We start from the raw sequence: 25,112 nt of genomic DNA on the forward strand, positions 1-25,112 counted from the left end.
TACTTAAATTTCATTCATTGCATTAGTATAATATCTCATTTCAGCATCTACAATTTTAACAAATGCTTGGAAAGTTTTTTGTTCAGAAACAGATGCTGGTCTGACAGAAACACATTTAAAAATATTCTTTTTCTGGTCATAGTTTCCAACACACCTATGAACTCGGCCTCTAATCAGTCTTGGAAGTTCACGATCCTGTTTTTTAAAAAATAAATATCAATAAAGTTATTTATTACTTCATTTGAATTTCAGTTTTTTTTAAACTAATAATATGATCAACTAAATATGAATCACTCCAAAGTGCTGTAATAATTCCCTTACCTCATTTAGGGCCCCACTGCGACAAGACCATAATAGCTAGTCGTAAATGGGTGCCCTGACACAGAAGACCTTCACTTGGGTAGGGCTTCTTACAAGCTAGTGAGCTGCTGCTTCTTAAAAGACTGAATAATTCCCAATATAATGGCACATGAATATTCACTTCTATTAGACTTCCAGAGTCCCACTTTCAGTAGATGACAGACTAGGTAGTTCAGACCAACTTTCCGACTAAAAACAACTAGAACACCTGGATAGAATATTTATTTAAAAATATCCTCATAGACACCAGAGAGATAAAAGGCAGTGAGGAGTTACAGAGACCCCATCTGGGAGAGGACAGGAGTCCAGAATGGGGCCTGATATTTGGGGCTGCTTTACCCCCTGAGGTATCTGCTAATTATAGTCAAGGCAATTTGAGAGTCTAAGAAACTGAGCAGAGCTTCTGACAGCTCATAGGGCTAGGAGAAAAAATGGACTCCAGGGTTCCCCCAAAGAAAAGAGATTCTGGTAACCACCCCACCCCCACCCCAGGCTTAGGGTTGGGAGACTCAAAAGGGTTGTGCCCTAATGGGACTAGTAAGCCAGAAAAAGACCAGCCAGCTCCAAATCCTCTCAGTCATGAATAAAATTATTCTGAGATTTCTTTCGCTAAACAGTCATAAAAAGCACTAACTATAAAGGAAAATGTTGATAATTGCTAAAGGACCATATTAAAGTGAAGATTTTCTTTTCCTCAAAAGCCACTACTAAGACTGAAAAAGCAAACCACAGAGTATGAGAAGATATTTGCAATGTACATAATAGACAAAGAACTTGTACTCAGAATAGTTTTTTCAAAAACTCCTATAAATCAATAAGGAAAAAAATAATTCAGCAGAAAAAAATTACAAGAGGCCTGAACAGATTTTTCAAAAGAAGATATCTAAATGGCCAGTAAACATCAAAAGTGCTGAACCTCATTAGTCACCAGGGAATTGGAGAGAAATGAGATAGCACTAAACTTACCCACTAGAATGGCTAAAATAAAAAACATTGACTACTAAATGTTGATAAGAATGCAGAGAAACTACAACTCTCCTATGCTGATTGTGAGTACGTAAACTGTTACAACCCTTTGGAAAATTCTTTGGCAATAACTACTGTTTTAGAACATACAAATGCACTACAATTCAGCAATTTTACTTCTAGGTATATACCCAACAGAAAGGCATGCATGTGCACAACAAGAGACATATATAAGAATGTTCACAGAGTATTATTCATGATAAAAAAAAACCCAGGAAACAACCAAGATGCCCACCAACAGTAGAATAGAAAACTAAATTGTGATATATTCATACAAAAGAATATTGTACATAGAAATACAAATAAATGAACTTTAGCTATATGCAACAACACAGATGAATCTTACAAACATTGTGTTGAATGAAAGAAACCAGACATAAAACAAGACGTACCACATGATACTATTTATATAAAGTTCAAAAACAGGCAGAATTAATTTATGATATTAAAAGTCACAATAGTGGTTACTTGTAGGCAGAAAGCAAGAGGGAGTGAATGGGAAGAGGCACAAGGATGCTAGGGTGATAGCAATGTTCTATTTCTTAACCTTGGTAATGTTCACTTTGTGATACCTTCATAGAATTGTACAGTTATGATTTGTGCATTTTTCTGTATATGTTAAATTTTAATAAAAGTTTTTTTAAAACTTATCAGACTAGAGAAAAATAATCTTTCAAGATATTATAAAAATTAATAACATGACAGCTACTATTTCTTGATCATCTGCTATGTGTCAGATGCTATACATTCATACATTTTATTATCTAATCTCCAAAACAACCTTTCAAAGTAGGAATTAGTCTCCCCAATTTACAGATTAAAAAACTGATGCTCAAGAAGTTTAAGGAGCTCACTCAAGGTCATACAGCTAGTAAATGGTGGAGTACAAATTGGAATCCAAGTGTGATTTCAGAATTAAGCCCAATTTCAGAATTAATGCCAAACTCTTTTACAAAGTATGTAAGCCTTATAAGGTTTCCAGCCTCCTTTGTTACCAAGCCTCTTCCCTATGTCCCAGCCCACTCTCTCTGCATTCCCCCAAGTTCATAACCACTACCCTTACTCCCATCACTTACTAACTCTACACTCTGGTAACTGTAAACTACTTGCAGTTTCCTGAACAATCCAGGCTCTGAGCTTCATGTCTTTACATGTGCTGCTCCCTCACCTTAGAATGTGTTCCTCCAACCTCTTCCCCCACCTCCCAACACTTTGGCTTAATTTATTAGACCTTAAATATCTAAGACAAGACTACATTCTTCAAAAATCTTTCCCCAGGACTTCCCTGGTGGCGCAGTGGTTAAGAATCCGCCTGCCAATGCAGGGGACACAGGTTCGAGCCCTGGTCCGGGAAGATCCCACATGCCGCGGAGCAACTAAGCCTGTGGTGCCACAACTACTGAAGCCCGCGCGCCTAGAGCCCGTGCTCCGCAACAAAAGAAGCCACTACAATGAGAAGCCCCCGCTCGCCACAACTAGAGAAAGCCCGCACGCATCAACGAAGACCCAACGGAGCCAAAAATAAATTAAATTAAAAAAAAAAAATCTTTCCCTGATCTGACCCATCCTCCCTGTCTACTTCTATAGCACCCTGCACACACCGCTTGTCATACCGTTTATCATACCACACTGTAACATTTATATTTCTGTCTTTCTACGTGAGATTATAAACTCTTTGAGAGAAAGAGCCATTTATCACTTTTATTCCACTTTGTATCCCCTGCATCTAGCACAGCGCCTGGCACATAGTTGCCCTCCATTTTAGTTTAACAAATAAATAATTTTAATATTCATAATTAAAACCAAACAAAATGTTGAAAGTACCACTAAATCATTAACAGAATTTCTACTACAGTTGAATTATAGCCTGCATTTGTATGTTTTTGTTGGCATTAGGCTTTGCAAAGAATACTTAAACAGATACTCACTATTTCATAAAATACACAAGGCAGAGTATTTTTCCCATCTCTCAGAAGAAAAGTCTTTGAACAATATGGGCCAGGTGTAACAGCTGAATCGAGAACAGCTAAGCAACATTGAAATAGAGGGGGAAAATATCAGTGTTGGTAAAATGCAAACAAAGTTTAACAAAGAGAAGTTGATATTTAAATAGCTATTCCCACACCAACCTCTCATAGTTTTGTTTATACATTAATAAGAAAACATCTTAAGAGGGAAAGATATTTCTGAAACTGTTTTATTCTAAGGAAAGCAAAATTTCTGGCCCTCTCCAACCTAGGATCAGGTTATATGACAAAGTTTATACAACTGACAATAGCTGGCCATCTGAAGCTTTTTTCTTTGAATGTGTTTGATGGAGTGGTTAAATCCTCAGACCAGTCTACTACATTATAGTAAACAAAATACACACGTATAACAAATAAACATCATGGTTTAATGAAAAAAAAGCATTGAATTAGAATCAGAAGTCATGCAATTGAGTCTCAGTTCTTCAACTTACTAAAGTGAACAACTGTTTAACCTCTTTCAAATCTGTTTCATCTATAAAATTCAAATGATAATTCATGTTTATCTCAAGAAATTACTATCAAATGAGACCATTATTCATTCCTTTAATAACCATCTATTAGGTACTGATAGTGAACATTTGTTATTTTGAGGTCAGCCTCCATTTCCCCTAATAATACCCAGATTTTCCTTTAGGAAATCTCTCCTATGCCATTCTTAGCCATATGATTTGGATGGGATTTGTCCCCACCCCTAGACCCAGGAGTAATCTGAGATTGATGTAAGCCAGTCAGTGTATCCCCTTCCTCAGCTACAGAGCTCAGGGTTGCAGTGATGGGCTTGTTGCCCAGTCAGAAATGATGATATGCAAGGGGTCATTTGCTAGTTTCTGGGAAAGAGCAACCAGAAGAAACTATCAAAGAATGTGACTGTGGTACGAGGAAGAATGTGTGGTATAGAGAATTTTGATAATCTTCTTAATGTCATAAGGGAAGAGTCAGAAGCTGCTGGAGAGACCATAATTGGAGCCTCAGGATGAAGCCAACACTAACAGGATAGAAAGATGGCTAAATCTCAAAAACATAATGCTGGATGAAAATGTAAACTCTATATTTTAAAACACATAAAACAGTAAATAAATATATATAAATTTATGAAATCAGATGTATAGAGTAAAATTATAAAAGCATGGAAAGGAAAGATACTATAGTGATTATCTCTAGAGAAGAAGAAAAATGGATAGTGGTTTTCAAAGATATCTATAACATAGGTAGGTGGATATTTATTCTCTGTATTTTTCTGTATGTTTACAATATTTCATAATTTAAATTAAATATTTTATTTAAGCTATGGAAAGAAATATGTTTTGAATCTCTACTTCTTGTTTATCTCTTCAGTCTAAGTAAAATTAAATTCCAGAAACATTTTACAAAACTCTCCTCCCTTTTAAATATCAATTTAGAAAACAGGCTAATTGTAGGGTGTTTACTCATATCAGTAAAGGATTCTTCACAAATGTTCTTTCAGAATATTTGATTTATAATTTAACTTATATACAAAATTACTACTGGATTTAGTGTAATATAGTAGAAAGAACACTATATTGAGAATAAGAAGACTTGGGGTCTAGATCCATTTCTGCTGCTAACTAGCATTATGATTTTTAGTCAAGTCTATTTTAATTATTTGCCCCATTTCCTCACCTACCTCAAGGGTTGGGTTAGATTACTTTTAAGAATCTTTCCATTTTTGACATTATGAATTAGAATTCTTCTACCATGAATAATCAAATACATCTTATGTCACACAAATCTATGACAGATACAGGAACTGAAGAAAATCCTAATAAACCATAATCTCCTTTTATAAAATTTTATTTTTCTTTAAGATCCCCTAGGTATTCCTATTAACATTCAAAATTATTGTCCAAATGGTATTAATGAAGTATTTTTGAAGTAGTATACCTACCTAATATTTCAAAAAGAAGTACAGTTTTCTGTGCATGTTCACACCAGTACTTCATGCTTTCAATAACTGCAGATATAATTCTTAAAGAATTATCTTTCTCCTTAAGCTTTAACTGATACAATGATGCTTCCTTTTGAAAAAATGAAAACATAGCATTAGAAAAACCTGTCATTTTTTTCGTCATAGTCATTCACTTTTCTATGTAAAGATTCTAGGTCCTTATAATAGGCAAATGTGTAAAATGTATTAAAAGACTACGTAAAATATGTAAAAGGAACTATTGACAATTTTAGTACAGTCACTCCCCTAAATTAAAGGCATCATTAGTACTTTATAAAGGAGGAGAAACTAGAATGCACTTGGAGAAAATCAAGAAGAGGATTATTTTTTTTCTTTTTATCTCTGTTTTATATGGGCATTTATTCACTCATTCATTTGTCGATTCTTTGAATATTTTTAAAGCATCATGTGCCAATCCTGTGATAAACACAGGTGAGTAAATCACAATTCCTTTCCCTAATGTGCTCACACTCTAAGAGGGAACCCAGACACATTCATTCATTCATTCATTCCAAAAGTATTTATTGGCACCTACTACTATGTGCCAAACATAGCTAATGAGGAAACAGTACTGAACAAAACAGACAATCTATCTACCTTCAGAGACTGTACAGTCTAATAGGGGATTCAGAAAATAAATAAATAATGTCAGGAATTGCTGTATCCTATGCATTAAAAACAACAACAACAGGGTAAAAGGATAAAAAGAGCAGGGATTATTATTTTAAATAGGTTGTTGAGTGAGGACTGAGTGAACAGCAAGTGTAAAGGCCTTGAGATGGGAATGTGTTTGGCATTTTTAAAGATCACCTAAAAGGGTGGAATGGCCAAGATGGCAGAGTAGGAAGACCCTGAGCCCACCTCCTCCCATGGGCACACCGAAATTACAACTATTTACAGAGCAATTATTGATGAGAAAAACCAGAAGACTAGCAGATAAGAAATTCTACAACTAAAGATATAAACAAAGAACCACAAGACTGGTAGGAGGGAAGATACAAGGTATAGTCAAGACCCATACCCCCAGGGTGGGCAACCCACAAATGGGAGGTTAATTGCAATCACAGAGGACCAGGACCTGGCCTCGCCCACCAGCCTGTTGGACCAGTACTGGCATGCCTCAGGCCAAGAAAGTAGGCAGGCCTACAAGAAAGAAAGAGGAAGGAAGGCAGGGAGGGAGGGAGGTAAAGAAAGCCTGATGACATAAGGTCATACAAAAATAAAAGTTGAACGAATTAACTAAAATTTTAAAAGATCAACTAAGAATACAGTGTGCTAAGATACTAGTTTTTGGGGAGGGGGCACCTTCCTTCATGAGGGTGGTGGCATATCCAAGAACACTTGATGGAACATTTTTTTCCAACTACAATTACCTTCCCTCCTCTTCCCATTCCTAACGAAGATATGAATGCTTCCTGTTGAGATTACTGCCATAATGAGCCACTGTTACTAAGGTGACTATCATATCATTCTTGTGTACAAGGAAACAAGGTTGAGAACCACTGTGGAACATGCTATATTAGTCAGATTTCCAGAAAAAAAAATTGACCCCAGATGGCTTATTGAAAAAACTGCTTACAGGTGTATGGGCAGAATAAACATAGGGTACTTAAGAACTCAAAGACTAACAACAGTAAGAAACTTCTACCACTCCTAGGCTGAAAGGACAAGAGGAGGAAATAAAATTACCAAGCCTGTGAAATCTGGACTTACGGAGGGGCTATATCATGCAGGGACACAGCTACCACCTGAGACACAACATTTAAGCAGGGGGGGAATGGGAAAACCCAACCTCTCTCTCTACCCTTTGATGTCCTGCCTGGGACTTCCACTCCCACTGGCTGACTCCTAACAGAAGCCAGCTAATGGATCCCAGAATGATGCGCTATGTAGGACCATTTAGCCTTCCAGAACACAGACAAGGGCAGAGGATAAAGAATCTATTAGACCAGGTGGCGAGCAAGGGAAGATAGCAAACAGCCAGCACATATATGAAAGACATTTACAAAGAATGACTAGAGTGAGAGGTGGAGAGAGGAAATAAGGCTGAGGCACAGGTATGGGGAAAAATATAAACCAAAGCAGAGTCATATTAGAGTGCGTTTAGAGAATTGTGAAGAGTCTGAAATGGCTGGAGCATTGAAGAATTAGTGAAATATGGAATACGAAGCTGTAAAAGTAAATAAGACCAGATTACAGAGCAGAAGTTAGCAAACTACGGCCTGCAGGCCAAATCTACTCTGCTGTGTTTTTTGGGTAAATTTTCATTGGAACTCAGCCACACCAATTAATTTATGAATTATCTATGGCTGCTTTTAAGGTACAACAGCAGAGTTGAGTGGTATAGTTGAGTACTTGTAAGAGAGACAATATGTCCCATAAAGCCAAAAATATTTACTGTCTAACCCTTTACAGAAAAAGTTTGCTGACCCCTATTAAAAAAAAAAAAAAAGAGTGACATATGAAGAACTTCAAGAATTTTTGCAAGCAATGGATAAACTATCATCATCTCAATAATTAGCAAACAGTGAAATTCAGAACCTGGTAGGAAATTCTAAAGCAACTCTGAAAAGCAGCAGCCATTCACAACCTCTAAGAAAATATTTTGGACACTAACATATACCTGCTCCAACAGAACTGGGTATTTGTGCTAATCAAGTAATGTATACCAGGGGAGTGATTTCAAATGCTCTTATCTCTGTAATTTTCTAAATACTTATCTCATTTTTTTAATGTAAATACAAAAATGCAAATAATATTTAAAAGTTTACCTTGAGGGTGTTTTCTTCTGGAAAACCATCCATTTTTTTCTTAAATTGATTTTGTTGAAAATTAGGCTTAAATGCCTGTAATGCACCGTTTTTGTCTAGACTTCCCATTGTGGAGCCAGATATTTTTGATGAATGTGTTTCTCTTTGGTGAGATAAGTTAGTAGATTCAGATACTCTTAATTGTTTCCGTTGTTGAGCTCCCAAATTCACTGGACATGAATTTATTCCATTATTTGTCATTAGATTTGTTCTTTTGCACTGAGGCTGAAAATCATTTCTATCCCAAGTTTTTAAAGTGGTATTTTTGTTGCCATCTCTGTAGCTGAAATAGTTTTGTTTTTTAAATTAGTATTAATTTTGTTACTATATACTTTTTCTTAAGTGAAAGAAAATTATTAATGAAAATTTGCATTTACATGGTAATTTGTGGTTTATCAACTACTTTGTAATTACTGACCAGTTAGAAATTCCAAATACATCATCACAACAACCCTACAATATATTATACCTCTCTTGGTGAGGAAACTGAGTCTTGAGGAGGAAGTAACTTGCCCAAAGTCATATAGCAAGTTACTGACAATCTAAAACCCAGAGAATCCTAGTCTCCCAACTCAAAGTTCAGTGCCATAGAGTATATTTCTAAATTATACAAGCCTTCATATGACAGTGGTTATGAATCCCCAGGGGCCACGGCAGTGAAAGCACCGAGTCCTAATCACCGGACCACCAGGGAACTCCCTGCTTCCTTTTTTATACATTTATTTTTAAATTTTCTACAAAGTAAAATTTTCAAAAGTTAAACTATTGCTCATCTGTGATTTTAAATCACAAGGAAAATAGATATAGACAGGGTAGATAAGCTGTTTGATTAGAAATTTTGTACTTTTACTGTGTAGCTTAAAAACCCTACTTATGAATGTTTTAGCATTTTACTAGCTACATTAACCTAAGTGAGCCGTACCAGTTCATCAGAACATGATGTTAATGAGGCCAAAATCAAAAGTATAATTTCTGAGCAGGCTAGTTAAGAGTTCCACAGGGAAAAACTAGTCTAAGTCACAAATGCTTATTTCTGAATAATTTTCCTAAAAATACCACAAGAGGGCAAACAATGCAACCCATACCTTGTTAGGAAAAATAATTCAAGAAAAAGTCTAGGTTCCCTAGACCAGATTATATGGGACCCGAAGCTTGTATAATTTAGGGAGCTTTCGTAAGTAAATTAGGTACAAAATTCAGTATGAAAATAATGAGAAAAGAAATCACCACAAATAATTTAAAAATTTTTTAAGTTGATAAATACCACAAACATCACAATATCCAGGAAAAACTTATTAAGTAATTGCCTAATACACCTCTATAAAATTTTTTCCTACATTAATCACCTCTTCATATAGCAACAATTTTATATTCAACAGAGAGAACAGAAACATAGTTTTCTCCTTCCTCATGGCTGTGGAAATTACTTTTATTTTCATAGTTTAGGAAAGTTGCTTTTAGCTTTACAGCTCCTTATTGGTAACAACGCATCTGCAACTTTCTCCAATGTTTTTGTTCAGGAGGTGCTCCTAGCCTGGGGAAATGCCTTGATATTTCTGTTTAAAAATTAATTAATTGATTAATGGCTATCTCTGGATCAGTGTGACTATGAATAACTTTCTTCCATTTACTTTTTTTTCTAGAATGATATTATTTTTATAATAAGAACAGTAGGCTATTATAGAAAAAAAAGAATACTTTATCTTTCCTTAAAAACAATTTATTGAGCTTTCCTGGTGGTGCAGTGGTTAAGAATCTGCCTGCCAATGCAGGGGACACGGATTCAAGCCCTGGTCTGGGAAGATCCCACACGCCGTGGAGCAATTAAGCCCATGCACCACAACTACTGAGCCTGCAATCTAGAGCCTGAGTGCCACAACTACTGAGTCCATGCACCACAACTACTGAAGTCTGTGTGCCTAGAGCCTGTGCTCCGCAACAAGAGAAGCCACCGCAATGAAAAGCCTGCACACCGCAACCAAGAGTAGCCCCCGCTCCCCGCAACTAGACAAAGCCCACGCACAGCAACAAAGACCCAATGCAGCCAAAAATAAATAAATAAAATAAATAAATTAAAAAAAAACAATTTATTGATCTATCTAAACCTATTTGCCAGGTTGTGCCCAATTTCCAGTTTCTAAAGTCTTCACCTCTCCTCAACTGAGATTTCTTAACCATCAAGTGCAATCCCAATTTCTCAAAGACCAATTATTTAATTGTAGGAGCTTTAGTATAAAAGCTCGAAGATGTTAACATCAGTTCACCCTTGCTTATTGTCTAGTATACTAATTCTGGTAAATTAAACCTATCTTGACAACTAGTCCAAGAGCTTAATACCTATAAGAATAGGAGTCTACATTGCTCTTGCAAATTCCATGTTTCAAGAGATTCTAGACAAGGGTTATCAGGTAAAATACAGGATGCCCAGTTAAATTTGAATTTCAAATAAATAACAAATAAACTTTTAGTATAATTATGTTCCAAATATTACATGTGACATACACTAAAAAATTATTTGTCCATTACCTGAAATTCAAATTTTACTGGGCATCCTATATTTTTATTTGCTAAATCTGGCAATGTTAGCCTAGATTCTAAACCTAAGCACAGAACCAGTTAAAAGATCTTCAACAGATTGCCAACTGCCTACTTGGGTTTTCAAATGTCTTCTGCTCCTGGATTTTCTGTTGTTATATTCCAACTGTCTGACAGATCATTTATTATTTCAAATTGGAATATCCAATACTGGCTGCCTATCCAGATTACAATCCGTTACCTAATTCTCTAATGTCTATCAGAATGCATTTTATCCTAGCACTTGCCACTGGAACTATGCCTCCGAGGACCATCTCAAACCACTGAATAGGCCTAGTTTGAAGCAGCGGTACTGAAGAAAGAACTGACTGGTCCTGAGGAAACTAGCATGAGTAATAAAAACAATACTAAATTTTTAAAAAAAAAATACTGTTTTGTTGTATTAACCACTTTATTAAAAGTTTCCCCCTTTTAAAAAAATATGGTATCTTCATCTACTAAAAGTGAAGGTGATGTTAACTTCACAGGGTTGTTGTAAGGATCATTAAAATAACAACAAAGCACTAGCCAATGACTGATATATGATCTGGGGTTGGTGTTGTTTTCCAATAATGTGTTTCCAAAATTATCTTTCAGTAGTTTGCCACTTACCCAAAAATACTAAAGTCCAACCTAAAAAAATAATCCATGTCCTTTATCTATCTATTCATTTTTTTCATATTATTTAGACATTAAACTTAGATATTTCTGGCAATGACCCAGAAGTACCCTCACCATCTTTTTTTTTTTTTTTAAATAAATTTATTTATTTATTTATTTTTGGCTGCGTTGGGTCTTCATTGCTGTGCGCGGGCTTTCTCTAGTTGTGGCGAGTGGGGGCTACTCTTCGTTGCAGTGTGCGGGCCTCTCACTGTCGTGGCTTCTCTTGTTGCGGAGCACAGGCTCTGGGCGCGAGGGCTTCAGTGGCTCGCGGGCTCCTGAGCGCAGGCTCAGTAGTTGTGGCACACGGGCTTAGTTGCTCCGCGGCATGTGGGATCCTCCCGGGCCAGGGCTCGAACCCGCATCTCCTGCATTGACAGGCGGACTCTTAACCACTGCGCCACCAGGGAAGCCCTACCCTCACCATCTTACCATATGCTTATGATTTCATTCTCTGTCTTTCTTTCTTATTCCATCCTATTTACCTTGGAGCTGATTATCTTACTGGGGTAAGGCTGAGCATTCTATTTGGTTCTCAAATATATCTTAAATATATCCGACATTTTTTTTTCATTTATTTTTTTTAACATCTTTATTGGAGTGTAATTGCTTTACAATGGTTAGTTTCTGCTTTATAACAAAGTGAATCAGCTATACATATACATATATCCCCATATCTCCTCCCTCTTGTATCTCCCTCCCACCCTCCCTATCCCACCCCTCTACGTGGTCACAAAGCACCGAGCTGATCTCCATGTGCTATGCGGCTGCTTCCTACTAGCTATCTATTTTACAGTTGGTAGTATATATATCTGACATTTAGATACAGTTATTCTTGACTCTTTACCTATTGTCAATTAGATCATTAATAATCCACAGCAAAATCATAAATTCATGGTGATAAATATTTACAGAAATTTCATTATAACATGAAGTATTCTTTGGAAATATAATCACTGCCAAATCTGCCTATTTTTAAAGTTGTATATGGCATGTTCTCTTCTTTTATAAAACACAGCTAATATCACTATAGTTAGTTATTAAGTATATAAATTTCCTAAATATAATTCTGTTTAAGAAAGGAAGAATATATAGAGGAGGAGGGAAGGGAGTAAAGGAGGAGATGGGAAGGAGAAGAATGAATAGAATAAGAAAAATCTTAAGTAGACTCACCTCCAACCACTCTTGCTTCTGTCAGCATTTAATTGAATAGATTTAGACACAGAATCTTGACTTCTCAGGGGATGAGAAACTGAATGTGGTATTTGCCTTTCAAGGAAATATGTCTTATTAACTATTAATAATTTGTTCCCCGATTGAGAAATATAAAAATATAAAATATATATAGAAGAATAACATCAGTCTGTAACAGACACATACATTCATTGGTATATATTTTTCCACATACCCTGTGTTCACTGTTTTCGTTAAAGGAGGCAGCTCCGGATTCATAGCTTCCCAGGCCCAATCTCAAAAGATACAAGTAATATAGGTAAGAGTAAGCTAGGGAGCATTTTTTGAAATGATTCTTTCATATTTATTTAATATGTGGGGGGAGGCAGTTGAAAGTTTGAAGGAGAAAAGGATTTGAATATATGGACATGTTCTTCAATAGTACTTTGTTGTGGAATTTGTCATAGGCTGCCTTATTAATTTTTTAGATGTCTTTCTTTCCCATTGCATTCTAAGCAAGGTAATAGTTTAATCTGTATCTCTTCCACAGTCAATCCTAGTATAGCACCTTGTATTTCGTAACATAAATTCAGTGTAATCAATGTTTCTTAATCCCAACCCACAGCAAGAAATACACCGAAACCCGGAATATATACAGGCATGGTGTGCATGTGTATGCACACAAGTTTGTGTTTGAGAGGGAATATAACAATTTTACTATCAATTCTTATTCTTACTATATGATATACTGACACTTTCTATTCTATTCTATTCTTTTCTATTTTATTCTCTTCTATTTCTTTTTTTAAAAGGTTGGTTATTTCCTAACCTACTAATGGATCAAGAAAAAAAATTTGAAAAACACTGATCTAGTCCTATCTCTTGCCCAATATAAGAATCTTGTTATATCTCTGACAGATAGTAATCCTGGTCAGAGTTTGAAAAGTTCAGTACTTCAGGAGGATGCACACTTCCCTATGGAACAACTCAAATTGTTATTTTTCAAGATCATCTATCATTCATGCTACTTACAAAAATATTTTAAATAGTAGAGAACTTTTTAAATGGCAGAAGATGACCATTTATGCATATCCATGTGAATTTTTAATTTTTATCCATAAAAATGAGAATAATATGAAATTCATACTTCCAATTCCTCAAATGTGGAAGAAAACAAAATAACTATAGATGTAAAAGTAGATTAAGGTCTATGGTTGCACAAGGATTTTTAAATGCTAGTTGCATAAAATCCTATTAAAGATTTTTAAGTGTGCCCCCCCAAAATGTAAATGTATATAACTAGCATGTACCAAGTATATTTCAGACTGTCTGCCTGTCCATGCCTTCTTCCAGAGAGAAGTAAAAAGTAAGCAAACATTAAGACCTTTCAGCACAAACCACCACAGCTAATTGTTTCAGATATGAGAGGCTAACCATAAAGATAAATTAGGATTTCAGTGACCTCATTTAATATGAGCTGAAACAGAGGCTCTCTGTCTCTAGAATTTGAATCAAGAGAAACAGAGGGCAGCCAATGATGGGCCCTGAGAACTAGAACTAAAAGGTTATGTTAACACCAAGCAAGAGCAATTTAGTTCACACGCCAGTTGAAGCTATAAGGAAGCCAATGGGATGAAAGAGTGAAAAGCCAATAAATGAAAAAAGGCAAAAATTATGTAAGAAGAGAAAACAAGGCTAGGGCCAAGCACTAGAAATTCCTGGGCTTCTACCCTTCCTAAGGTCTACTTTCTTCCATTTTTCCCATGTTCCCATTCACACTTATCCTTATTCCTGAAGGAACTTGAGTTTTTCCATTCTTTATCACCAAATGTTTAAGTCACAAATATCTATACGTGTTTTGAAAAAGAAAAAAAAACCTTTACAATGTAGGTTACTACTTCATTAGAACAAAGGCTCCAGATTTAAGATACTCCATTTAAATGCTAAGACACCCTTGTAGACAAGGAAACTCAAACTACTGTACTGGAATGTTCAGAAAGAACTAAGTAATCCCTATAATTGGATAGTGGAAAGAAGAAAAAATAAACTTTATATTTCCATTATAATAAAACAGAAATGGTAATTTTCTATAATCCTACTTCTTATTTTCTGAAAATTTTCATCTTATTTTCTTACCTGTTGGTAGAGGAGGGAAATCATAACTGTCAGAAGCAGTACTGATACCTGGATCATTTTTAAGTGGATTGGATGTTAATGGCTGTCTATTCCTCTTTTTCTGATTGAACAGTGGTACGGGCAAACAGCCTAAATTGAATGTACCGATAAATAAGTACATAATAGGCAAATAGTCAGATCTAGTTACAGACTAATTACTAGTATATAATAATACACGATTTGAATTTGTCTGCTTCTATACATTAATTTTATATTTATTACAGATATATTTCTATAGATTTGGAATTTTTTTACACTCTTTTTAAGATCCCAAATAGCCTTATTTGTCTCTCTAAAAACTCCTTTCTTGTTCTATGTTGACACTGCCTTAATTCCTCGTTTGGCAGTAATTCCCATCTCCTCCCTCATCCCCCTACCCTTTCCAAATCCACTTTTTGTTTTCCTTCCTTCCCTCCTGTGCTTGCTTATCACCATATCAACTGGAGGGGACACTTCAAGTACAATAGAGGTAAGGGAGAACCAAAATTTGACCCATTTTGCTTTCCAAAACCCTAACCACTCTCTGACTATGGTAGCATACCCTTTAAGGCCATGGTTCTCAAACTTTAGTTTGACTAAGATTTATCTGTGGTTATGCTTAACATGCCAGTTCCTAGACCCCACCCTCATAGATTTTATTTCAATCGACTTGCTTTGGAAACCAAAACTCTGCAATTTCAACAAGAACTCCAGGTGTCTGTAATGCATATTTTCTGTGGATCATTTTGAGAATGCCATAGAGTGATAGTAATAAATCCAAATGAGAATAAATACTACTCCAAACCCTCCAGTTGAGGGACCTGGGATCTCAAGTCAAAAGTCAGAATTTATGAACACTAAAACTAGAAGGGATCTCAGAGGAAAAAGAGGTCCAAAAAGCTTACACATTGCCACAGTGAAAGAACCTAGATAGGGCCCGAGCTTCCTAACTCTCAGTTATCTTGCCACTATACCATACTCTAGTTGGTCCATCAACACTTACACTTACATGAGAATATAGACTCTGGTAACTGTCTGATGAACGGCTGGGAAAACGATGTGGGCTCTGGAATCAGACTGTCTAAATTTGAATTACAACTTCAAAGCAGGTTCTAATTACAATTTTAAAGTACAAACTACGGCTATTTCCTTAAACTCATTGTGCCAATATGGCATATAGTGAGAGGCAGAATAATATAGTGATTAAAAGAATGGAGTCTAGGTTCAAATCCTGGCTCTTCCACTTCATAAATTACTTATTTAACCTCTTTGTGCCTTCGTTTCTCATCTAGAAAACAGGGATGATAATAATAACTCTCTGAGTTAAATAAATTAACATATAATTAAATGTCCAGAATACAGTACACCCCCCATAAATAATAGCTATTATTATCTTCATTGTGCATTATCATCATTCCTTTGGTTCTCTTCATTCTTGCCCTCTGTCCTTATACTAACAAATTGGGAAAGCAGAAATGGCAGGGGAAGCTATTAGGGAAACAGAAGCACTTCTGAAAATATTTTAAATAGTCACAAATAAATATTAAAATATTATTAATTTATTTTCAGCTTAAAAAGCACAAAACAACTCAAGCACATGGGATTTGTAGAAAGAATACAAGAGTAAATCCAGGAAAGTCTGATTTTACTTCCACCTAAGCCACTAAGTGTTTCGTCTTGAGTAAGTTATTTTACTTCCTTCGACCTAAAAAGTAAAGAGGCTAGACTATATGTTCATTCCTTTTATAAGTTCCTTCCAAAATGTTGCATCTATATACTATACAAGGTTTACATAGCATATACAAACTATAGAAATTTTAAAAAGTCAGTCAATACCTGCTGTATTTCGAGTTGAATTTTCATTTATGTTTCTCTTCATTTCCTTCAATATCAAAGTCTATAATTTTTTCTTTAGCGCTCCAACTTTACAACATGAAGTTGTTCGACTAAACCTTCAAAGAAAGAAATTTATACCTTGTATTGTATCAACAACAAAATCAAGTTCTCAGCCTAGTAATTACTGAAATTATGGTTTAAACCTATGGTTTCAAACCTGATAATGTAAACTCTCTGCCAGGCTCTTTTGCTGAGTAAGAATTTACAGCATAACCCATTTTTCCAAATCTGTTTGAAATAAGACTAGTGTGGCTATAATCTTGCTTCCTAAACATATGTGGATTTTCACAGAGTCTACATAATTTATTTCAGAATCAAGGACCCACAATGAGAATAATTCTGAACCAGATCTACAAAAAGGGAGAGGGACTACAACATTGGCAAACATACTTACAAGGCCAGGGAGGAAACATACACAATTGAACTAGCCATGTGAGAACATATTCTGTGTCTCACTTTTAAAGCACTGTGCAGATCATCTGATTTGGCCATTAGTTTGAGATCCCTGGATTACATAATGCCAAAGACTAAGGCCTCACTTAATATCCAGAATAATTGTACTGATAAGTTTCCACTCCGTTTCTATAACTTCAACAAGTGAAATGAGATTTTTTTGTTTTTTTCTTTTACCACAGAATTTCTGTTGTAGTTTTTTCCATGTTTAGCCTCTTATATTTCGATCCTAATTTAATTCAATAAATACTTGCCTATTTCATGAAAAGGTAAGATTCAAACCTAAATAAGATCATTTCTGCTCCCAAGTTCTCTGCCCCATGAGACAAATAGACATGAACACCACTGAGTAACAATGCAAAGCATACTGAGGTACATATTAATTTCCAAATATCGTTTCTAGAAATAAAACTTGGGAAACATGAGGTCAGGGGCTGCCCCTGCTTTGTTTCCACATATTGGTCTTGAACCTGGATATAGTATGCCCTTTAGAAAATATTCTTGATGCCGTTCTAGGAACCAAAACAGGTTATGTGACCTTTTCTCAGCCCAGAAATACCAACGCAACACACATCCTGAGCTTAGAGGGGGACGACAAGAGACTTAGGCAAACAAAAGCGCCACATCCTCCCCTGGACCACTGACCCTGGGGGCAGGGACCCTGAGGTGCCCCCCACTCCGGCTTCCCACTGGACCCTAATTACATTAAGGCGGGTGGTGACATCGATGTGCAGAAAGTTTGCTCAATGCGCACACACGCACACACCCCGCCCCAAAGACCGTTGCCTCAGAAGGAGGCCGTCGGGCCTACTTGGGCGCCTCTTGGGGAAAAAACATCAAGCTCCAGTCAGGGCTCGTGTTCTCTTCCAATAACCTCTCCTGACCCAGGGATCGCGGCAGTTTGGTAACTAGGGCCTACACAGACTCTTTCCCTTCTTGGCCCTCCTGCCATACGACACGCAACTTTAACCCTCAGGTTCCTCGCCTCCGTCAACCGTCACCAGGTCCGCGCAGTCAGCGACCACCAACCGCTTTCCCACCGCCGAAAAAGCGCGGAAGTCGCGCTCTGCGCATGCGCGACGCCGCCCGCGCGCCACCGTCGGCGCAGGCGCAGAGGCCACCACCTGGGTCTTCGGCGCCGTGACGTCGTCCGTTCTGTGGACAAAGAGGGAAAGACACGCACGCCTTTTCCCTGGCACGGAAACATGAACGCGCGTCCGTTTGCGTTCTCGTACTGTTGGGTACACGGCACAGGGATGGCTCTACCTCTCTGGAGTTTTGCCCAGAGAGGGACAAGCCTGCTCAGCCAACCTTCGCCCCAGCTTCATCAGGAAGTTAGGCCAGAGCTGGTTGCCCAACCCCGTTCCCACACCCTGAAGTCATTTCTTACGTCTAGACGTCAGTTTGTGAGATGCTGGTGGCACCCCGGAGTGTGCCTAGAATAGGATGACTCAAAGGCCACAGGCCTCAAAGCCAGGTCAGAGGGGTCTTTCTTGGTCTGGCTGAGATTCTGAGTGAGGTCAAGCAGACGGGGCATTGGAGTCGCCGGGAGGCTGGGAGAGCTGAGGCCTGGGTTTAGATGACAGTCCCGCAAGGCCCAGCACGGTCAGGAAGGCAGGGCCAGTGCTGCACAAGCTCGGGAAGGGAAGGAGTACATGCCTCAGAGACCTAGGACCCCGGAGAGGAAAGGGAAGGTGCAGTGACCTGGGCTCTGGCCCTCGGCCATTGGACTGCCCCTCTCTGGCCCTTTGATCTCCGGCACGTTAGCCCCTCTAAACCTACATTTCCTTCCTCAGTAAAATAGCAATAATAATACTTAATTGCCCTGAAGATGCTAAAAGAGAAAATGAACAGTTCTGACACACAGTAAATGCTCAATAAATGTTAGCCCTTAATATAATAACAGTAGCTGCCATTTATTGAGTACTTACTGGAGGCCAGGAATAATAATTCTACTTCTGTCTGGGTTCAAAGCCCATTTTTTGTTGTTACCCTACCTTCTGACCATTTGAAGACTGGAGTAGGTGAAGGGAAGAGTTGCAAAGGGACCCAGAGATAAAGGGAATGTTGTTAGTAAAGTCCTAAGACTATGAGACCATGAGACTTAATTAGTAGTTTCTTTGAAGATTAGGTCAAATAAAAGAGAATGTTGGAAAATAGGATTAGAGGTAGATTGAGACCAGATAATAAAAGATCTTGAATGCCAAACTAAGGAGTAAGTCTGAAGGAATAAGGTCTTCGTTTAATTTGGAAAAGACTTCACACAATAAAATGTCTGAAAAAAGTTGTTTGTCTTCATGGTTCCAGAGAGGAGTTTTTTTAAAAACTAAGTAAAAACTTCAAGGAAGCAGATTTTGACCTGATATATACATATGTACACACACACATATGTAACACCCATCTACCCCCCAAAATAGATTTCTCATTGAAAGAAAAAGACTTTAAACCCACTAAGAGCAACATCCTGAGCTACATCTGTAAGGACTGCAGAAGTGGAATCTTTGCTAGCAATTTATAAACCTATCTGTTCTATCACTATCTTGTTCTGGTTATCATTTATTTACTTCCACCTAGAAAGTTATTCTGGATGGATGACAGCTATAGGACCACAGGGGAAGAAAAAATTAAAATAGTAAGAGTAGTTTGATTACATGACTGCTCACACTGTGTATGAGACGCTTTATGAGTCGTATTGGAGAGAAGACCCTCTCTATCCACCAATCATACTATTTTGGAAACAACTCTGCCTTAAATTTGTCTCCTACAAATTTTCTGACATTGATCAATTGGACAGCCATGACTATGAAAAATTTATTCTCCCTTTGTTTTAAAGTATATTATTTTACTAATAAATCAGTCACCAACGTCCCTACAAAACATTTGTAGTACTGGAAGTCAGGCTTATTTTTTTTAAGTAGTTCAAAACATTAAATATTCAACCTAATTGTGAGATAGTGACAACTAGAAAGGGTCTCACTTTGTATACTATGAGTTCTCTGAATTCTCAGAAAGAACTAGACTAATAAGAATTTGTATTTTTTATAGGGCTCAAATACTTAGTGCGCTTTGGGAAACAGGGAGTTAAAAATCTTTCGGAAGTTAACTTGGTATAAGAGTATGAAAAGCCTCTGTTGCTCTAGTTCTAAGGAAATGCTCTCCTTTTTTTCTAATAAAGCTTTCCGCAGAAGACAAACTCTGTACACAATAAACAGGGTAAGTATAGGACAGAATTACTACAATTCATTAACTCTCAAAAAAGTTATTCATTTTGACATGTAAGGGAAACTTTATTTATGAATGTTAGATGTGCTTCAGAGTGCTGTTCTGTTAAAATTCCATAAAACAAGCCTCGAAATGCAAGTCATTTGTGCCAGCTACAAGTACATAGCTGAAGCAGCATTTCCAGAGAGACTAGGGCAAAGGACAGAACTAACCACAAATTGGCAGAAAAGAAACAAAACATAATCAAGTGTTAATAATTCACCGTAGTTACTGCTCTTAAAACCAAAGTAACTAAACAATACGACTGTCATCTGTCTACATTTATGCTTGTTTTCTGCATCTCTACAATGAAGTGTTCAGTGTACACGGATGTGGGCAAAAAAATCAAAGGCTACAGGGCTTTATCTGAAATTAGAACAGTAATTTTAATGTGTACATTTTGATTTTATTATTATGCTTTTTATTATCTCTGCATTATAATCTCTTAAAGGAAGAACACAGGTATTCGTTTATTAAATATTTTGAAGCATTCACATTTTATATTTCCATCATGTGTTTGTTTGTAAGCTTGTTTGTTTCCTGAGTACACTGTAGTGACTGTTCATGTGAATTCGGAAAGAGCAAAATTAGAACTTTGGGGAAAGCCAAAAATAACAGGGAACACCCTCTTGTTCTGTGAAAAACACTGGACTTAGATTCAGCAAACCTAGATCTCAGGCCTAGTTTTCTCCTGGAAGCTCGGGAAATTTAACCAAGTTACTTAACCTCTTTTTTCTCTACCTCTGCTATGGGGATGTCAATACCTAACCCATCCTATCTCATAAAGTGGATATGTGAATAAACTGAGATAACATATGCGGAAAAACATTATAAATTGAACTACTCTGCAGTTGTAATGAATTACTCTTGTCGTACCCCTTTCAAACAATCTCCCATTACTAGCACATAGTGTATTCAGTACTTGAACATATTTGACTTTCTGGATGATTGAGCATGAAATCAAATCAGATTTGGCTCAGAGTCATTTCTGCAAAGGGATGTAATCATCTTAGTACAGTATTCTGGATAGTTTCCCCTAATAAGACCCCCTCTTGAGTAACACATTCCAGTGGAGAGTCTCTGTTGCCAGTAAGTTAGGCTGTGTCCATATAAACTCATATAATCTGGTTCGTATATATAGCATGCCCCAAGACATTTTCAGGCATTACAAAGTCTTGAAAATTACTAACAGTTGTTTTTCCTTTAGTATTTGGGCAAAAAGTGAGGAAGATCCCTAAGCAAGTCGACATAGAATTACTAATAACTTCATGAGAAAGAAATGAAAGCATGTTTCAAAGTAGCTTTTTAAGACCCAGTGATCGTTGATTTGGTTCTTGCATCTCTGACCATGAAAAAACATTCTGAAAGAAAAGATAGTGGTTCCAGAGGAGGTCTCTGAAGATCTGCCATTGGCTGTTTATAGAGATGAAATTCAAATGCCCTCAGATGATAAAAAAGGGGCCTGAACTCATTTCAGAGAAGAAATGGTTTAAAGTGGAAACATAAATATTGAATAATAACAGGCATACTATAGACATTTTCTTTATTTTTTATATTTTTGAGGATAAGAAAAGTGTAATCTATTTTTACTACTACAAATAGTCATGAAAGCAGCATTAGATGACATTCTAGCTAAAGAGAAAACAGAAGTTTTGCATTAGTGTGAGGTGTTAATTTATTATTGCATTTAGGTCTACCGACCATTTGAGGGAGTTAGAAGTTAAACAGCTGTATCTCTAGTTGATCTCTGCATATTTTAATCCAAATATGGCAAAGGGCAGGGCTAAAGAAGGGAGTGTCCTTATAATAAACAGGGCTCAGAACTTGTAACAGAAAATTAAAATACACTCCACTGAAGTTCTCGCGTGGTTAACTTTGCACTTTGGTTAAAGTCTCATTTAGATTTAAATTTCTAAACTTTGCTTATGAAATTAAGTTTTCTTTGATCTCCTCTCTTCTGAATTGCAGAAAGCAGATAAAACTACTTGATAAAATGATTTCCTGTCACGCTGCTGAAGATCCTATTAAAAAGGTTGCTATCTTTGGAGGAACTCACGGGAATGAACTAACAGGAGTATTCCTAGTTAAGCACTGGCTGGAGAACGGCACTGAGATTCAGAGAACAGGGCTGGAAGTAAAACCATTTATTACCAACCCAAGAGCAGTGAAGGAGTGCACCAGATATATTGACTGTGACCTGAATCGAGTTTTTGGACCTGAATATCTTGGGTAAGACTATATGTTGTGTTGTGTGTGTATGCATGCACACGTGTGTGTATGTGGATGTGTCTGAAAAGTAGTGTGTGTGAGAGCTCATGTATATACGTTTGATATTCATGTTTGTACATATAGTCGCTATTGTGAATAAGATCACTTTCACTTTTGTTATATGCCATTATGAATTACTCAGTTCTCTAAACTGGGCATTCATGTGCTCTTTTATAAACTTTTATAACCATCAGACTGTTCTTAACTGATTTTGTTTTTAAATGTATTCTATACAGACTGAGACAACAAATAACAAAGGTTTTTATTTTTAAGTCGTATCTTTAAAGAAACAGATTTAATAGTCTTTTGCATTAAATGAATGTTTGGCCACTATGCTTGGGTACATATTTGTTAGCTTTCTAGGTGATTTACTACTATGTGTTTTGCAAGTATGTTTATGGTAGTGCAGAAAGTTCTAGTTAAGAAAAGTGCAATGTTTCAGTTAATATTTGTTTAATGAAAGAGTGAATAAATGTCTATCATCAGAAAACATTAGACCGCTCTGTGATCTGAGGAGTAGATGTACTACCTTCAGTAATGGATCACTAAGACCTGAATTTTCTGAATTTAAATTACAGCTGATGATACACTGCATGCAGTGTATGCAATCATAACACTCTAGGTATGTCCTTATTATTTTTGCCTTTTTTTTACGTCGTTATAGCTACTACTGTAGATATATAGGCTTCTAAGCTTCTTACCACTTCTTTCTTTCATTTACATAAAAATATTATTAAACACCTACTCTTCATGGGGCACTGTGCCAGGTACTGTGGGAGTACAAAGCTATGTACAAAGTGGTTTCTACTTTCAATGGGTTGGCAGACCAGACTACAAGCTAAGATATAAGTCATGCACAGGAACAACTAATGGAGCACCACTTCATGTGCTCATTTTCTATTAAATCCTAATTTGAGTTTAAAGAGTTACTTAATCTCATCACAGATCAGAAGGTGGTTACTACATTTATACAAATTTGCCTCCCTTTATGGAATAAATTCTTCTGGGGCAATTATACATTAGCCATAGCTTGCGTATCAGGCCATGTTCTCACTAACGTAAATTTTAATTTCAAAAATGCTTTATCTTCATGACTGAGGTTATGTCAACACAATTAAGGTTTATCTATTCACCTAAAACAGCTGTTAACTAACTCATATTACAAGTAAGAATTTCTTGAAGAATAACTGTTAGTTGGCATGTTAACTTCCCAAATAACTCTGAGATGAACTAGAGTGAGTTTTCTTGTTATGACCACTCAATAACATGCATTTCAATGAGAGTAGTCTCTTAAATTAAATTCACTTTCTACTTCTTGCATTTAACACTTATCAGAGGCTAGACAGTTCTCTCTCAGGGTGGTTATGGAAACTTATGAAATAGATAAGTTAATTACCTTCTCCCATCTTCCCTTTCCCAAATTTTGCTGCTTTTCCTCTATTCGTCATCTCAGTGATGTCACGATTACCCACCAAATCACCTATGGGAATCATCTTAGAACCTTCCCCATTCTTCATCCCCTACGTCTAGTGGGTTACGAAGTCTCCCAATTATTCAAATATTGAATAGTTGTAGGTATTTTGCAAATCCAGTCTTCCTCACCATTTTTACTGCCTTAGTTTACTTTTTGTATAGGTAGAGTAGCGACCTAAAGAATCTTTCTGCATCCAGCCTTACTCCAATCCTCCCTACCATGTATTGTCTGTATGGCACTAGCCATAGGGATCATCCTAACATGCAAATCTTGTCATGTCTTTCCCCTGCTAAAAATTCTTCAAAAATCTCCTATCCAGAATAGATTTAAGTAGTTTAGTATATAGATGTCATTCCCTTTAGGATACTTGTTCCTGCCTATTCTTTCAGCTTTATCCTTTGGGACTCTTCCTGTGGGACCTGGATTCCAGGCACAAGAACTCAAAGTGTCTATTATCTTTCAAGACTTCAAGACTTGACCATGAGCAACTGGGTGGCTGTGGTGTGATTTACTCACATGGGGGAGAATGAGAAGAAAATCAGTTGGGGGAGGGGGAGAATTCATGAAGTTGTTGCATGAATTAACTTTTAAAGTGCATATGTATCTTTTCGGAACTATGTCTGGATGCATATAATAGAAATCTGAAAACAGTGGCTTAAACAAATGAGGGTTTCTTTTTCACAAGTAATAAGTCCAGAGGTAGGCAGTCCAGGGCTGGTACAGTGGCTCAATGATATCATCAGTGCCACAGACGCCTCCTATCTTCCCACTGCACTAGCCTTGATACGCATCTTTTGTCCCATAGTTGAAAAATGGCTGCTCCACTTTCTTGACTGATTTCCAGGCAAGAATTACCCAGGCACAAACTGTAGGTCCTTTGAAGATACTAACAAAAACAGTCAGAGAATGGAAATAAATGGAATTAGAGAGAAATGTGGTTGAATGCTTTAATGAGGAAAAATAAATTTAAATTATCATGTACATTAAGAAAAAAATGTATCCTAACC

At 36.7% G+C, this 25,112-nt stretch overlaps 2 protein-coding genes across 4 annotated transcripts in view; one reads left to right on the forward strand and one right to left on the reverse strand.

Moving 5' to 3' along the window:
- SPATA22 (spermatogenesis associated 22) lies at positions 1 to 18,290 on the reverse strand. Of its 3 annotated transcripts, none has more exons than XM_059906737.1 (9): positions 18,227 to 18,290; positions 16,590 to 16,705; positions 14,736 to 14,864; positions 12,835 to 12,895; positions 12,600 to 12,695; positions 8,154 to 8,475; positions 5,323 to 5,452; positions 3,315 to 3,412; positions 1 to 195 (listed from the first exon to the last, which is right to left on the reverse strand). In XM_059906737.1, the coding sequence occupies exons 2-9, from the start codon at positions 16,630 to 16,632 to the stop codon at positions 4 to 6; spliced, it is 1,071 nt and encodes a 356-aa protein (XP_059762720.1). In that variant the 5' UTR covers positions 16,633 to 16,705; positions 18,227 to 18,290; the 3' UTR covers positions 1 to 3. The 3 variants fall into 3 exon arrangements, with proteins under 3 accessions (XP_059762720.1, XP_059762719.1, XP_059762721.1); XM_059906736.1 differs by lacking the exon at positions 18,227 to 18,290 and adding an exon at positions 18,067 to 18,144; XM_059906738.1 differs by lacking the exons at positions 12,600 to 12,695; positions 18,227 to 18,290 and adding an exon at positions 18,067 to 18,144.
- The window catches only part of ASPA (aspartoacylase), a 25,584-nt gene continuing 16,893 nt past the window's right edge, over positions 16,422 to 25,112 (forward strand). Inside the window, exons 1-2 of the mRNA XM_059906739.1 lie at positions 16,422 to 16,434; positions 22,332 to 22,592. Of these exons, the coding sequence (XP_059762722.1) occupies positions 22,357 to 22,592 (236 nt within the window). The 5' untranslated portion in view covers positions 16,422 to 16,434; positions 22,332 to 22,356. The remainder of the gene's footprint in view (positions 16,435 to 22,331; positions 22,593 to 25,112) is intronic.

This window comes from Balaenoptera ricei, chromosome 20, assembly GCF_028023285.1.
Source record: "Balaenoptera ricei isolate mBalRic1 chromosome 20, mBalRic1.hap2, whole genome shotgun sequence".
Lineage (NCBI taxonomy): Eukaryota > Metazoa > Chordata > Mammalia > Artiodactyla > Balaenopteridae > Balaenoptera > Balaenoptera ricei.